At 45.5% G+C, this 17150-nt stretch overlaps 1 protein-coding gene across 1 annotated transcript in view; it reads left to right on the forward strand.

Annotated features, from left to right (window-relative positions):
- Positions 1–17150, forward strand: part of TNFRSF11A (tumor necrosis factor receptor superfamily, member 11a, NFKB activator) — a 39127-nt gene that overhangs the window by 5332 nt on the left and 16645 nt on the right. The window contains exons 3-8 of the mRNA XM_009326696.1: positions 11216–11297; positions 11767–11892; positions 12442–12585; positions 13708–13801; positions 14170–14264; positions 15145–15252. Coding sequence (XP_009324971.1) covers positions 11216–11297; positions 11767–11892; positions 12442–12585; positions 13708–13801; positions 14170–14264; positions 15145–15252 — 649 coding nt within the window. The remainder of the gene's footprint in view (positions 1–11215; positions 11298–11766; positions 11893–12441; positions 12586–13707; positions 13802–14169; positions 14265–15144; positions 15253–17150) is intronic.

Genomic DNA, 17150 nt, shown 5'->3' on the forward strand with positions numbered 1-17150 from the left:
TGAGGTGTTCAGGACTGTGATCAATGCAGCATGATGAGCAGACCTCAGTGTTCTTCGTACCTTTGCTCCAGGTACCATGACATATTTGCTTCCTTCTGGAGCCATTTGTGTTTGGGCAATTGTTCCCTTTGGAATCTCCTTGTTGCCTGGAACCTGTTCAACTCTTGACCAAACCTTGGAAATTCAGATTTCCATGCTATAGCTCCCAGCATGTTTTGTGTAGCTTGATGTAGGAGCCAGGAGGAGCTCCTCATTATTTCTCACCTCTCAATTCATAGCCTTTCAGAGGATGCAAAACAGGGAACTTGTATTTATTTGGGGCTGATGTGTAAAGTCTTTCCACTGCATTCAACATGTGCTTAATTCTGAGTCTGTAAGTGGTTGCACAGGGTGCAACTTTCCATAGCCAATGCCTTGGACAAGTAGCAGTACAAAATACTAGGGGGTTCCAGGAAAGTTGTAGTGTAAGCTTACATAGGAAAAGCCATACTGTGTCAAAGAGCCAGTTAATCTAATATCCCCTCTGCAACCGTGAGCAGGACCTGCAAGTCAGGAATGTGAAAGCAAGGCAAGCCTGGAGAGATGCTGCTCCCAGCCAGCCTTTCAGGTTCTCCTTTGCTTGACTGAACGGTGGTTTCTTATAAGAGTGCTGTTTTCTGATGGAACAAATTGTGAGAATAAGTGTGGTAGGGCTGAAGTTTGTCTGATGCACTTGTGTTAGTTTAGAGTCGATAATACGGTGGGCTAGTGGTAGGGCAGTGACATCTGCAATGTATTTCCAGTGAAGAATGAGAAACACTTGAAAATGCAAGTTAATGCGTACTCATAATTCTGCTGAGAATGACATGTTCATTGTCATCATTTTCACCAAAGAGGAAACAGGAACAGAGAATTCGTGACTTGCTCTAGGTCACACACCGAGCGTGGAGCAGAACCACTGGGAGCAGAGCTCAGCCCTCCTTGTCTTGTGCTTCAGCCACAAGATGATCTTTCCAAGTGATTCGTCTTGGGCGCCTGTCAAAGGACACGGTATTTTGCTTTCTGAGGCATGATCTGCTCAGCTTCTTTGTACAGAATAGTCACGCCCCTTTCCTTGCTTAACACCGGTGAAGAGCATAAATGTTTCTATAAGGTGGGAGTTGAAGCCTGTGAGAATGTACATTTGCAAATATGCAGTAAACCAGTTGCCTGGTTTAACGCCAAGGACTCTTCTTCCCTTGTGTGGAAATGGGATGGGTTCTTCCACTACTCCGTAATATTTACTTTACAGGGAAAGTTTGCTCACTGCAAGCATCTGGAATTCTTTGTAATATAGAAAATTTTTGGCCAAAATATAGATTATCTTTTAACTTCCTAAAATACACAGTTTTTATGATGAGAGGGGAAAAAAAGAGCATAAAATTGTCCTTGCTGTGTTATATCATGAGCTCTCCTGGTCCAGTATCCCTGGTCTGATCAGGGCCAAAAGAATCACTCAACAGAGCAAAACTTCTACAATATCTAATCTGAACTCCTGGATTTATTCTGTTGTTAACAGCATGGGTTTCAAAGTTACTGTAATTCAATTAGTTCACTTGTCAAAGTGCCCTTGCAGGAATGGTTCCTGCAAGGGAAACTGGGAAGTTTTTCATTGCTTTGCAGTTTCCCCCAGAACATGTGAAAAATCTTACAGCACCTCATATAAAAGAAATATAATGCATATAAAACTGAACCAATCCAATTTAAGAAACCTCTGCTGCTTCTCTTTTCATGTTAAGCATCATCTTCCTGATGTAATTTCTTCTTTCCCACAAATGGGACCAAAACAAACCACCACATTTCACAAGTCAGTAGAATTCAAAGCTTATCAGCCATCTCGAGGGTACTGACCCTTGCAGCGGCAGGGCTTTCTTCATACTGTGCCGGAAGGAAAAAAAAAAAAAGACGGGTCAAGCAGAGAGATTAACTGTGGCCGTAAGGATCCATTTCTGTTGCCTGTTACTGTCATCACAAGCACCCTCAAGCTCAGAAAAGTGGGATGTAATTTGACCGCTCTGCAAGAACCAGTGCAGACGGTAAAAGGGATGCGTGCATAACTACAGCGTAGAAAAATCACGAAAACCTCAAAGTGGTGCCCTTTGGCATTTATACCTTAACGGTATTTAGAGGAATCATATTTGAGTCACTTTGCTATGTTTATCCGTCTGTCCCTTGGACTTCAAGTGTTAGAAGACCCTGCTGTACTAGGTACATGCGTAGACGCAACAAAAAAAGTAACCCCACTTTGCAAGGCTCTCCTCCTCCTGCTCCTCCCTGCCAACTTCCTCTCTGTATGACCGGGTCTCCAGGAGGTGTTTGCGGTGACCAGAGCTAGGAGGGTTCCTGCCACCACGTGCTGTGACCGCAGGGTCCAGACCTCCTTCCATCCCACGCCCCGTGCTGCAAGGGGCAGCTCTGCAATGCGAAGGCTGCTGGACGCTTGGAGGGGGTAGTTGTTTCAGATGCTGGTTTAGCTTACTGGAGGCAGGCAGTGGGGAGAAGAGGGAAATGGAGATGGCTGGTTCATCACATCCTCAGCTGCAACCATGCTTCTTGCACAGGCTGCCCTCTTCCTTTCAATGGAAACTCAACTTGCCAGGCAGTGCTGGCTTCTGCTGCAGCTGCTCACCCTCTGGTTTAAGTGCGCATTGGTTGGTGTTGCCTGCGTGGAGAAGCAGCTGCTCTAAGAATGGTTCATTATTACTGACGGAAAATGCAAAGGCAAATATTTGTGTGTTATAAATGCAATATAAAAATTAAGTGCTGTTTAACCAGGTTGCACTATGGACTTGGGTAGGCCTCAGTCTGTACAACGCAATACCCTGCCTGCAAGAACTTGCCCCTTTTTATGACTGACTTTTCTTTGAAAATGGTCCAAAGTTAGTTCATGTAGTAGAAGAAAGACTGTTGTTGGACTTCCACGAGCAGCAATGGCTGAAAGTCGCAGGGTGGGCTGCAGGAGAGTCCTGCTCTGCAGGCTGCGCTGGCACCCAGGGCAGTCTGCTGTTGTGTCTGCTCCGTGGCAGGGTTTGGTGTGATGCTTCAGCTCTGCAATAATGCAAGTTTCTTGATTTGTTTGTTTGTTTGTGTGTCACCGCAGTGTGCAATCCAGAGGAGCAATGCTGACTTACGCCTGGTGCTCCAGGACATCCTGGTTTTTGTCTTATACCTATGCAGCCACCTCGGCTGCTTTTTGCAGTGCTTCCTTTGGTTACCTCTTTTGTTTGCCTTTTCAGGGTGTGAGTTCTGTGCCGAGGGCTTGGCTTTCTTCGGTGTTTATACAGCGCTTAGGATGTCGTGGCTGCAAACAAAGCCAAAGAGTCATTAATCACCACAGGATAGAGCCCCGTTCATTCCCCACTGAAGTCATGGGGAGGTCTGCCCGTGTGGGCCCGGGAAGGGAGCAAGTGTGGCCCCCTAGCCAGCTGCCATCATGCAGGCTGCAGCACCCAACCCTCACCCTTATTCTCCAGGTCCTCTTCTACCCATGACCCCACCAGTGTCCCCACAGTGGAGGCACATTCCCCACGCCACTTGGCCAAATGTGGTCCTTGCCTCTTCCCCGTGATGTCCGTGATGGAGAGGCTGGGGCAGGGGCTGCGGTGGAGGATGGCAGCGCAGCGGGCAGGCAGAGAGCTGAGACCCGGAGCTGCCTCTCAGCTCTGCAGAACCCGCTGGCTGCTGCCCTTTTAAAATCTCAATAAAAGAGACCAGGAAAGGCTGTGTTCGGTAAAAGAGCCAAGCTGGCCAGTTTAATCCACCCTGCAAGAGCCAATTAGCCAAGGAGGAGAAAAAAAAAAAAAATGAGGTCATTCACCCTCACCACTTTGTGGCTACTCTAACAGAAAAAAAAACTATATAGGATCTGTTCAAGAATGACAAAGAACAACATTTGTGACTGCAGATGGGTGCAGAATATATTTAGTCAGTGGTCAAAGTGGAGGGAAAAGAAAAAAATCTTCTATGGAAAAAAAAATACTGTGAAGTTTTGTTAGGCAACCCATCAATCTGGAATACAGATAGGGAAAAATGTGCTACTAGGTTCATATGAAGTCCTAAAAATTGCTTATGTAGCACGCAGGGGAATCTATTTTGAGCATGTTATTTTGCCACAGTGAATAGTTTTGCCTTAGGAGCATCATGTTCTTCAGTAACTTTTCATTGTTTAGTAGCAAGAACGATGAGATGATTCCTTGAATCTGCTGTCACAGGAAAAAAAATTCTTCCCTGCAATAACACATGTAGTAAAACAGGCTGCTTATGGAAACAAGCCCAAGCCCATTCAAATCAGGGAGGAATATTTCCACTGACTTGACTGGCTCATGGTCCCTGGCAGAGCTGATTCCTTGTGGTGACACCTAAAGAGTACACGAACCAATTCTCAGCCCAGTCCTCAGACCTTTAATAAAGGCAGCAATTCCTTCATGATGGAGAAGGTGCAGATCTGATCATGCAATTCTTAATGTAACTCACACCAAGGCAGAACGGTCTGTGGGTGTTACATGCATCCCCTCTATACAGCCATTGTCCAAAGTAAGGGCTACAGCCCTGCAACTACCCCTCATATTTCTGCCTGCAGAATATTCAGCATTTGTTCCATGTGGGATGCTAAAATCCAGGAGAAGGAAACCAAAGCAGAGAGTCACCTCTCTTCTCTACAAGCTTTCTCGTTCTCCCTGGCAGCACAGCTAGGATTTCAGGCACTCGCCTCACACCATGAGATTAATACGTTATGCTCCACTCTGGGGGCGTGATGGAAGGAAAGGGTACATAAACATACAGATTTTTGAGGATAGAAAGTCCCCATTGAACTCCTAATCTGGAGTCCAGAAAGAGCCCAGCCAAGAAATCTCTGCTGGTCACTTCTTCATTAAGACTCAACTTCAGTTGGGGAAGCATCTAAAAATAATCTGCTGAACTAAAATGGAAGAGGAGCATGCTCCCCATAAATGATTGTGTCTTTAGTGCCTTTTTTATTATTAGTAGTATTTTAATTAATAAATGGGTGTAGAGTTACGCATGGCAAGTCATTGATACTGTACCTGGAGCGGTGAGACTGCTAAGCTTTCCTATGGAGCGGTACTATTGCACCTGTTTAATCTAGAAAAGATTTACCTTTGCAGGCCTTTTCACAAGTACATCTAGGCATTAGCTTTGGTAATGTCATTATTCTTCAGTTTTTATTTCTCCTTGTTATGAACTGTTGCCTTGCTGTCAAGCCTTTTTGTTAAATATTTTGGTTTGGTTGGCTTTTGGGTTTCTACTCTCTGGTAGTGATAGGACAAGGGGTAATGGCTTTAAACTGAAAGAGAGTAGATTTAGATTAGATATAAGGAAGAAATTCTTCACTATGAGGGTGGTGAGGCACTGGAACAGGTTGCCCAGAGCTGTGGATGCCCCGTCCCTGGAAGTGTTCAAGGCCAGGTTGGATGAGGCTTTGAGCAACCTGGTCTGGTGGAAGGTGTCCCTGCCCATGGCAGGGGCGTTGGAACTAGATGATCTTTAAGGTCCCTTCCAACTCAAACCATTCTATGATTCATCTTTAAAATATTCCACCTAGTAGTTATTAGTCTTTGAATTACTGTGGCAGTGATGATACATAGGTTAAAGCATTACGTTTTGCACCAAATTGCAGACCAAGCAGGCAACATGCAGACAGACGCTACCGACCGCCCAGTCGATGAAAATGTTAGGTGTACCCTTTCAGTTGTTGTATGGCAATGACCTTGCCACTGAATGACGAATGCTGTGCACGTGATGGCGAGTTTTCAGTCCGCAGAAGAAAGCCGGCTGATTCAGATGTTCGGTCAGTAGCTGTTTGAGCCCTGCCATCTATCACCTCTGTCATCTCCCATCTGATATACCTGAGGTTCCTGTCTGCCTTACCCCCACCGCCCCGCTGCAAGAATGGTCAGTGCGGCACTTCTCCTTCACGTAGTCTGCCAGCTAGAAATAACTCTGGTGGGTTTGAGATTGATGAATGGTCCTTCCCGTTGGCGGAGCAGCACCGGTTGCTCAGGTGTTTGGGTTTTGCTGCATGCTAAAACAGAGGGGCAAGGGGAATAGTCAGGATGGGGCTTTTACTGCCGTTTGCCTGCTTCCTGGGTGCCAGTTAGGGTTTTCTCTTAATCTCTTTATCATCAGTTTTATCTCTCATGTTCTTTCTGGCCTCTTCAGGTATTCAGGCTCTAGCAGGGTTTCAAGGACCTATTTTTAAGAGTGAAATAATATTTAGTTTTTAGCTGTTGCCATTTCCCGGCTATATTTTACCACGTGGTGGTAGTTCTGTGATGTGGTTTACTGGTCACTGGAAAGTTGACATCACCAAAAGCATTTCATTCACAATCTAAGATTTTCATGATAAATTACAGACCTGCAAGCAAATAACTGGAATTGCACAGCTGTGACTTGTGTGCTGCTTTGATTGAATTTTTATCGGCAGTGAGGACTGTCTATGAAGGAACTGTTGCATTCAGCATCCATGTGATTATGATTAAGTTTTTAACATAAGACTCCTCTTGCCCTTTATAAACTCACAGTTGTAGAAATTTGCAGACTCGTTCATTGTGTGCGTTACTATTATGTGCCTCAATAGAGTGCCTGGGAGTACCGGCCACAGAGCAGTGCCCATCGAGAGCCAGGTTCTATTTTTATTCTTAAGTAAGTTTCTAGGCAAGCCTCTGAAACTGGCAACGAGCTGAAGAAATCTGTTTTTTGCTTAGCGATACTGCTGACCCAAATCAGGTAGGAAGCTGGAGGGCTGTGGGCACACAGTTGATACCTGTGAGAGGAGAGGGAGTGGCTCACATTTGAAGGAGAAAGAGCAGCAGATGACTGCAGAGGCCATGCTAGCTGGATACCAGGGTGCTGTGCTTGCAGGGGCTACTTCAGATCAGGAAATGTTGGTCAAAGCTCAGTCCTCTTGACGAAGGCAAATAAAGCCCCAAATCCACAGAAATATTATAGTTCTACAGCAGGTAAGGCTAAGGACCTCAAAAGCAAGTGGTTTGAATAAACTCTGGCTCCAAAGTGTAAAGAACAAGTGGTGGTGCAAGGCAGGACACACTATAGTTGGCTCTCCCATAGGTGCTTTGTGTCTGTAATACTAAATGGAGAAAAAAATGTGCTTTGCTTAGTGAAATGATGACAGATGACTTGAATACTCTCCAGAAACAACTACACTGAGCAAGAAGGTGTCATCTTAAGGCAGTTACCCCGTGATGTGACCCTTTACGTTTCAATTTTTGCAAAACTAAGATTATCGCTAATGAGCAATCCCCATTGAGGCCTCAGGTTCTTGCTCAGAAGTGACATGGGAAAAAGATTGCGGAAACCCCCGAGCTTGTTCTTCCAGATTTTTTCTTTTAAAGGAAAGAGGCCCATGCAACTCTATCTTCTCTGAAATGTCTGTCTGAACATTCATCTGAGCGAAAAAGTAATTTTAGCATCCATGACACACAGCGTCTGCTGCCATCCGATTGCTCAACGGCACCAAGAATAAATATTTCCTTAAGCCTGAGGACAGGAATCTGAATGCTGCTGGTTCCCCCTTCAGAAGCACCTGTGTGTGTGTTTTTTCAAGGTCTGAGTAACACACTGGTGCTTTGTAGCTCTGAGTCATCGAAGCTCTCCGACCCTACAAGCACGCTCTTGCTCAGCGTCCTTTTCAACAAATGGAGGAGGAAAAAAAAAAAGAAGCTGAAAAGGCGGCCTGCAGCTCGACACCAAAACACAATCCTCCTGCAAACCTTGACATGAGCATGCCTGTTTTTCCAAAGAAGTCAATGGTGCTATTCATGTGCTTAAAGGTAAGCAGGTGTTGGCATGCCTTACCGAACCGCATCCACCAAGCCCAGAGGAGGTTTGTCTTTTTTCCCCTGGATTCTTCCCCTGTCATATATACTTGTTCTGAGGTAATGTTAATCAAGCGGGAAAGCTGACTGTTTTTTTAGGAACTGGTGTAAACTTGTGTGCTTCACACACTTTCTAAGTGACAAATTAAATTTACACAGGATACCTAGAGCTCTTTGAAGCACTCATTTGCACTTGGTGGTGGTATTTAATGAACAGCTTCACCAATAGTGAGATCATTAAAGGAATGACTAGGCTGTTTTTTGTCTTATTTAATCACTTCAGGGGAGGTTGACACCTTCACATTCATTGAGGCCCCTTCTCTCTCTAGATAAGAGCTCAGCGATATCTAGATCACTGACCCACAGGCCAGTGCCCGATGAGAGGAAGGATGTTCCAGGGGTTATGGGGCGAACTTGAGACTTGGGAGACTCGGTCTGGTTTCCTGTCACCTCCGTAAAGCCAGCCGGCCTCCGGGTGCGAGTTCCTCATCTGCGAAATGAATTGCACTTCCCTGTCTCAGAAGGACACTGTGGTGGGAATGTGCTGGTGATGGCGAAGCGTCAGGTCGTTGTGCTGCCAGCAGCATGAGTACTTCTCAGCCCCCAAGGGAAGCTGACGTACAGTTTGACGATGAGACACAGCACGTTCCCCTGGCAGGGGGTTAAACAAGGGGTAGCTTGACTTCAATGGGGCTGTGTTAGCAAAAGGGCCCAAGTTCACTGGATTGGCTCCCACCCTAAGAAAACCCCAGGTTGCTTTTGTTTCCTTTCCTGTCCTCTCTCCCCCCACCTTTCATGCTCGGCAGGTCCAGCCGGTCCATACCAGGCCAAAATTCCTCACCTTCGCGAGGAGGCTGGGTTCACGTGGGGGTTAGCACATGGACACCGAGAGCCTTGACTTTATGTCGTTGAGCATAAATCAAAGGAGGGAGTATTGCAGCTCTGTGAATGTGTTGGCTTGTGTGAAAAGGGGAAGGACACAGTCACAGAAGAGACTACTTATTGACATAGAGTGTAGATTTATGCAGCTGCAGCTGCGGGTATACCGTAACAATAGCTCTCTTTATACGGTAAAGCAGGGAGGTATGAAACGACTTCCAAAAGGTAGCTGAGCAATTAGCCTGCTCCCCTAGCCTCGGCGCCAGGGGAGTGCTGCTTCCCCTCAGGCTGAGTTGTGATTCTCAGAAATTATTCCAGACCCTTTAGCTGAATGCTCTTTAGCGGATTTGCATATCCTTCCTTAAAAAGGATGACTTTGCCCTTGTTTGACACTTCAGTAATTTTTTAGTCTTTTCTTCTAAAGAGGAACCATCAAACTGGGGCAAACGAGGAAGAAGAGGACATTCTGTTACAAAAAGCGAGTGACTGGACCTGTCATTGGTCTCATCACTTTTATTGCCTTTTCGGATGGCTGGGAATAGGAATGAGTTGCTCAAGACCTTCTCTCTGCTGCTCAGTCCTGCAGTGTCGCCTCACCCCCGTGCTGGCCAGCTTAGTGTTTTAGCAGACACCGCCTGAAGTGCATTACAGAAAACGAGCTCCTTCTATTACAGGAGCGTTTTCAGCATTTCCCTTGGGACACAGAGCGGTATCACTGTTCAGCTGCCAGGCTGGCCCGGCTTCCCCTTTCCTAGATTGCCTCTCGCCTTGCCAACACTGATTGTTATCCTGTGCCCCTCCTGGAAGGTGCTGCACCAAGGCAAAACACAATCTTTGTTCCAAAAAACGTATAACCTAATAATGAGAAAGGAACTGCTAATGAATGCAAAGAAAGAGACAAGGAAACAATGAGACAACAGAAGATTTCTTGCAAGACTGGACTCCTAATTTGATCTGGGATTGTTGTCATCATTAAAAAATGGCTATAAGGTATTTATAACCAAAAAGTACCTGACTTGTGGTACTCACTCTGTTCCAGACACAGCTAGTGCAGTTTTGATAAACCCAAGTTATGCACCAACCCATGGCTCCAACTCCAAGCCAAAAGGTGGTGTTTTAAAGAAAAATTTCAACATTTTTGGTTATCTTTAAGTTACAAGACCCTTCCCAGCATTAGAAGAGGACAAGGTGCTTAGGAAAAAATATTTTCTGTTTGAAGAGATTGCTATTGCTGAAACTAGAAAAGAATGAAAGAGGAGAAGTAAAGACTTGGAGGAAACAAGGGGAGAACGCGAAGTGAAGGAATGGAAACCAGTATCAGTAGGCACAGGGCTGTCATATGCTATTAGATGACAAAAGCTCCCTTTAACCAGCAGCAGGAGCTTTATTTAGCTTTCTCCAAGTAAATGAGATTTTAACAACTGTATCCAATAATGGATTCCTTGCTACGGGCCAGATTTTGAATCATCTTATCTATTGCAAGATCAACAACTGGTTGTAAGGTGTTGAGTTTGCCTGGAGGACCGCTGCCAGCAGACTCCCGGGCAGCCAGAGCAGGGTCAGCGACGGGCTGGGCATGGTGCTTGGCTGGCCAGGATCCCCAGCACAAGCCATGCCCTGAAGACCGTCCGATGGAGCCACGTGTGCTGGGCTGCGAGTAGGACCACTGTGTGTACAGGCAGCTGAGAACAGGGAGGGGATGCAAAGGCCCATAAGAGCTAGAGGCAACACTGCTACCTGCTTTGCAGACGCCCTCTCATGTAACAGTTTCAGGTGGTTTGGGAGGGTGGTTTGTGTTGGTTTTGTTTTTTGAGAAGCAAAAAGCTGTTGGCTTAATTGTATCACCTCTCTGGATGGCTGCCTCAGTTCCATGAGACCATCTCTGCGGGACACAGTGGGAGCCATAAAAAGCTGCAAAATTGAAGTCCGATATTTTCTGGGGCTAGCCAGGAGTATTGTGTCTCCCAGTGGGAAGCTGGGAACTTCTTCTTTTTCAGGAGTATAAATCGTTCACCTTACTTGTTTGCTTAATGCTATACATTAAAACTGTCAGTTGCCCAGGTCTTGGTCTGAGGTCATGTCTGTGGAAAAGACTACAGAAGTATCTCTATGCCAATTTTTTTTCTTTACAATTGTTTTAAAGTCATAGATTTCAAATAATAGAGTACTGTAAGAAAAGGTTATATAGCAGGCCGAAAGTTCATGACAAATTGCAGGATTGTGTTATTTATTTATCACCTGGCTGTATTACAAGTCCTTGTGTGTACAGCATCAAGTACGTATTCTTAGCGTGTCTACAAAGCACCTTTGAAGTCATAAATGTTGAGTAATTTTTACTGCTTAGCTATCCAAAATGCTATACAGAAGAAATGTTTTCCTCCTCTCTGCCAGCACTGTGACTAGATAGGTCTGAAGCTCTCCATGTATGTTGGTTCTCATGTCCTCTCCCTCCTTTTCCTCTCCAGTTGTCACTACAAATCACTCCGCCGTGTGAAAGCGAACAACACTATGAATACTCTGGACGGTGCTGCACAAAGTGTGAGCCAGGTATGTGAGCACTGGGCTGTACCAGCTTCATAACTGAAAAGCTCATTAGAAACAGCTCTGTGGGTCAGTAAGGCAGCTTGCTCTTGTGACTCTGCTAATCCATTGGCACATACCCTCGCAGGTGCATGATTTCAGGCTTACGAGAGCCTTGTAGTGCAGGAGTGGTCCTGCTGACCTCAGCAAAAGCCATAGCAGCTATTTTGTTGGGATAGCACTGAACCACTGCGGGAGACAGAAAGCAGCTTGATTCTTGTGCGCGTAGATAGCACTGCTCCCAGGCCATAAGCTTCACAGATGTTTCAGGGCCACACTAAATGGCGGCCAGACTGAGAAACTGAAAAGGTGGCAGGAAGAAATGATTGTCCACAGCAGTACAGCAGTGTTAGCCCAAGCTGTTACTGTCCCTAAGCTCCTTAGACAGCTGGTGTGCAACTTGCAAACGACCTACTTGTCCTTCTGTCATTCACAGGAAAGTATATGTCTGCTAGATGCACTAGTACTTCTGATAGCGTGTGCCAGTCATGTGGCCCAAATGAGTATATGGACGTCTGGAATGAAGAAGATAAATGCTTACTACATAAAATATGTGATCAAGGTGAGCTATTCATACTGAAGAACCCTTCAATCCAAATTAGCGAAGCACGAAGGTGGGAAAGTGGATCTAGGGAAGTCGTTTTGTTCAGGTACCCGACACTGGAGGCTGGGCTTGCAGAAGAGCCTGGCAGAGAGGGAGGTCCCCAGACAGCAGAGATTCTGTGCTGTGCTGAGCACCGCGACCATAGTCTCCATGCTGCTGATAATCACTGTCTTCACTGGGGCCGTTCACTCCTGTGAGCTGGATCTTAAAGGTTGTCCTGTTGCCCAGCATGGTGTGGATTCACTTCCCCTAACACGTTTGTTTCGCCCTTGCAAAAGCTCTGTTTGTTTTCTACAGCAGCTACAAGGGAAAATATTGCTCAGGAGTGCAATCAGTGAGGAGCCCCGTGCTGATCAAGGGTCTCCCATGCTTCTTGAAAGATACATTTCCTCTAACGTGAATGGTTTTGCATCTGGCATTCAAGCAAAGCAAATAGGTAGAACAGGAGGTTCATAAACTTGAGGCTTATTATCAGAGATTTTTACTCCCATCTGCTTTCTCTTTTAGGGAAAGCTTTGAGAGAAGTGAACCCAGGGAACAGCACGTTCCAGCGGCAGTGTGCTTGTACGATGGGCTACCACTGGAATGAAGACTGTGACTGCTGTCAGCGAAATACCATATGTGCTCCAGGATTCGGAATCAAGCATCCTGGTAAGATACAGAAAGGGGATGTACAAAGTGAAGTGTCCAGCTCAGGCCTACTGGGTGAGGCCAGCATCATGTGGGTTGTGACGTTAGAGAGGATACTCTCAGATGACTGTCAACAGAAGATGCATATCTGATTTATCATTACTACTGCATATAACCCACCTGGACTATTGGCGTTTTGAAGGCTTCTGCCTCTGTAGTTTAAATAGTATCTCGGATCAAGTGACTTTTGCAAGATATCACATGGACACAGCAATAGTCGCAAGGTGCTCAGTGCATTTCTAACGTTTGCTGAGGTGTCTGACTGCGAGTCACTAGGACATGCATTGCTCCAGTGTTCAGAGAAGTGGTCCATTGGGGATTGTTGCTGAGGTCAGATTTGAAATCAGTTTTTGTCCAATGACTTTGCTTTGCCATTTTATAATGTTATAAGCAAATTAAAAGTGATTAACACCTTTCAGGTAGTGCAAGTATTCTTTGTTTTAGATGACTTGTAATGCAAAAGTTTATTACAGACACTTAATTTAGTCCTAAGTCTGATCGAAAACAAAATGCAGGTGTTTTATGGGTGGAAAATAGAGATGGTCAAGTTCAGAGTTGTAACGAACACTGGGATTGGCTGCGCCAAGCATGAGGAACCCAAAAAGCAGCACATAATAGAGTAATGGAGGATGAAATGCTGCATGGGCCTGGAGCACAGTGGTGCTGTTTTTTCTCCAGTCCAGCAAATCCTGATACAACATTTTGTTTACTGTGGTTTCATAGAAGTGACAATACCAGTTAGTGTTGCTGTCTGTGGCGTAGCATCAACACGAGGAAGTTAGTGGAAGGGGAAGGATATAATAGCTGTGTGTTATTTACAATAACTGCAAATGGCTCCTGGTCATTTCTCATTTTGATCATGTAGATAAGTGCTCAGGTGAGACTAGCATACTTTTTTCTGCTTACATGTGACTGTCATTGTTGCTCTAACGTAATCTAAGTTCCTTCTCTCTTCAGGGAAGCTTTTGGGGGAGGGGCAGGGGAGTGGAGCCAGGAGTGTAGGGAGCATAGTCACCTTCCCCTTACTTGAAAGGAACTCAGGGAAACTCAGCTATGAAGTTTTTCTTCCTTTACTACACACAGTGCAACAAGACAAGGACACAATGTGTACACCGTGTCCCAGAGGCTACTTCTCAAAGGTTGCTTCATCCACCGACGAGTGTAAATCCTGGACCAAGTAAGTCCCTGTATCTTGCAAGAGGACCGCTCTAGCCACAAGGCAGGGAGAAGCTTGGGTGAAAGCATTTTTCAGTGGGGTGTTTCAGGCTGTCTGTGGAGTGCACAGAGCATCTCTGTTGGCTATGCAGGGATGAAGGCATTCTCACGCTGGAGCTTGAAAATTCTCCTTGAGGGAGAGCGAGAGAGAGCATAACAGAACTGCTGAGCTAACACAACTGAAAATAAAGAAGGTATCTGAGCTTCTTAAGGGTGGAGAAATGCAGGATAAATGTTGTACGTTACAACAGAAAGTACTACTCTGCTTAAGTGTAGGAGCCATGACAAGTCCCTCTTTGAGAACCTAGCTTCTTTGTCTTTCTTTTTCAGCTGTACAGCTCTAGGAATGGCAGAAATAGTGCCTGGGACTGACAAGTCAGATGCAGTTTGCGCAGAACGGAAGATGCCTGCGCCATCGGAAGACGGTATGTGTCCTCATACAAATTATCTGTTAGAAAGTACCAGGGAGGAGGAGGGATGTGTTTACTAGGGTTTTTGGCTGGCTTAACTCCATTCCCATTGTGGGTGACTCTAGGGGGAGCAGCTGTAGACCAAGACAGCGCTTTTGGAAAATCCCACCTTTAAAGATTACTTTAAGCCTGGTGGCTCTAGAGCCCGTGTCCACTACTAAGCAGAGCTTTACACCTCCCACTGAAACTGCATAACAAGCAGCATTGCTGTTATACCTGTGGCCTCCGTCACATTTACAGCTCTTTCATTTTTTCAGCCTGCTGACTTTCATACATGCATTATCTGTATAAAGGCTAGGAGCTTCTCTCCATGTTTCTTTTATAGCAATGGATACAGTCTCAGCTGAACGTAGCTCTCCCTTCTTGCTCGCTGCCCATTTCCGTATCCGGTGTGGATATGGCACCAGAGAGACTGCTTGCCTGGCATCCAGTGATCCTTCATAACCTGAGATAAAGGACAGATTTTTCCAGCTGAAGTCTATAGCCTCCATGAGAGATATGTCCCCCGTCCCCTGAGGCAGAGCAGGCACAGCCCATGGGCTGCTGGCAGCTTGCAAGGGGACTTTCAGAGGACCATGACTGGATCGCACCTCTCTCAGACACCAAGACACTGTTTTTTATGGAGATGGCTCGGTACTGGGTACTTTCAGTGAGGCTGTTTGTCACAGAACTGCATGAGTGCTAGAGCTGTTGTCCTTATTATAGAAACTGAAAATCAAATAGGAAGGAAAAAACAAACACTGTCCTGTGGAAAAGTAGGTAAAATGAGCAAGGATTGTCATACTGCTGAGTACAAGCTGCATGTTGATGGCACTATCTTTTTTACATCCTGCAGGAACAAACAGGATCTTATACGTGTTGATTGTCATCTTGTTTTTTGCGGCACTAATTGGCATTGTCATCTTCATCATATACTACAAGAATAAGGGAAAAAAGCTGACAGGTACGTGATAGCTAATGATATTCATGAATGTGACAACTTCATGGCTCTCTGTGCAGTCTGATTTCATGGGTAACAATCAGGTTAAGAAACTCAGGAGTTGTTTTGGAAGTTCTGTGCTATCCCTATATCTGTCCATATGGATATGCTTTAACTAGCGCAGAGCCAGGCTTCAAATTCCTTTCCTCTAGGCAGGGAACAAATTACACTTATGCATAATGCATATTGCTTGCTATCCTCCTGCAGCCCTGACCATGGGGTGACCGCCCTCAGGGTGGATGCAACCGCTGTGTGGATGAAGGAGGGCTGGTGCTGGGGGCTTTTATAGCAGCACGGCTGCTCCGCACCATGTGGCACACCAGACCCCTTGGCCGAAGGGAAGCAGGGAAAGACTTACGGGGCTTTCACCACCTCCTGTCTCCTTCCCCCCGCTTGCCTTCCTCTCCTGAAACCTGCATCTGGACAGGTTAAAATACGGTTTTCAAGACAAAGGCCTGATGTGTATTTGAAAATATGATGGAGGCAATGTTTTTAGCTGAAGGCCGAAGTTCTGATGAGGTATGGAAGAAATACTAGAAAGAAATAAACAGTACAAGTAGAAAAATAGAAAAATTCTAGCAAAGGCATACTGGATAACAGTGGGGCAGTGAATATATTATGAATACAATGGAGTCACCTTCAACAGTTACTCAACTCTGTGTTAAGCCCTGGATCTCCTTACTTAGGAGTTAGGACATACCCATATTGTTCTGTTCATTTTTTATTTTCTCCCACTACACGTGGAAAATTTTTCCTAGTGTATTTTTTCCATCATCTCCTTTCTCAAGCCCTACCAATTTATGAAATGTTTTGGGAGCAGTGGAAGGGAAGACAGCAACCCTCTCTTCTAAAGTATGTTTCAGCCTGTGTTTTAGAAATAGGCTGCTTCTGCCACACAAAACACGGGTTGTGCTAAATCTGGAATTCCTGGGATGGGCTGGAGGAAATGGTGACGCTCCTTGCAAACCAAATACTTACGATGCAAAGCAGGTTAGGGGGGAGTGCTCTTTATTTGACATTTCTATTGCCCTGCTGCTCTGCAGTGACAGTCCTTCATTGCCTTTGCGTGGTAAATCCTGCTAACCAGAGCCCCTGAGACTTGCAGGCTCAGGAAGAAGCTCTCCCTGCTGGGGGACTGATGGTAAATGTGCAGACTTAACACCAGAGGAACAGAGTCATTGCTGGGAACTGGCAGCGGCTACAATGCTGATCTATCTTCAGACATACAAAACCAGCACAAGCTTCAAGTGTACATGAGACCTGAGCCCTACAAAATCTCCTGAAAGTATAAGCAGAAAACAAGAATTGCTAACTATTAAGTGGCAGTCTTTACCATAAAGCATTGTTGGACTTAAAGCTTTTCCTTGGGAGATACTCCAATTAAGTGAATTTCCCCATTAATTGCACCCTGATGAGGTGGAATATGCTGTACTTGAGCCTGCCATCCCATGGTTCCAGTGGCTTACCATCTTCTCTCCAGGCTCCTCGCTCCTGTCTGAGAATGGTCTTTGGGCCATCCATGTGACTTCTCTTGAAATAGACCGTACGGCTGTGAGCGGGTCGGTATCAGGCCAGTCATAGCTTGGTGTGACATATGACCAGGAAAGAAACCCCATTTGATGTGGAACACAGTTTAACTGTGGTCTATTTTAGGAGCTTGGAAACATTTGTTCCACAGAAATATATCCCTGTTCCAGTTACAATGAATCCTCGGCGAGACCGACGCTGGGACACTTGGACAGTCAGTAAAAACAGTCTTGATGGTTTTCATTTAATATGATATTGCGGACTGTGAATGACTGTGGGTGTTTAGGTCTGTGGTTAACTTCAGTGCCTGCTATATGTTACAGCTACTCTTTTTG

This window comes from Pygoscelis adeliae, unplaced genomic scaffold (genome assembly GCF_000699105.1).
Source record: "Pygoscelis adeliae isolate BGI_AS28 unplaced genomic scaffold, ASM69910v1 Scaffold6, whole genome shotgun sequence".
Classification (NCBI taxonomy): domain Eukaryota; kingdom Metazoa; phylum Chordata; class Aves; order Sphenisciformes; family Spheniscidae; genus Pygoscelis; species Pygoscelis adeliae.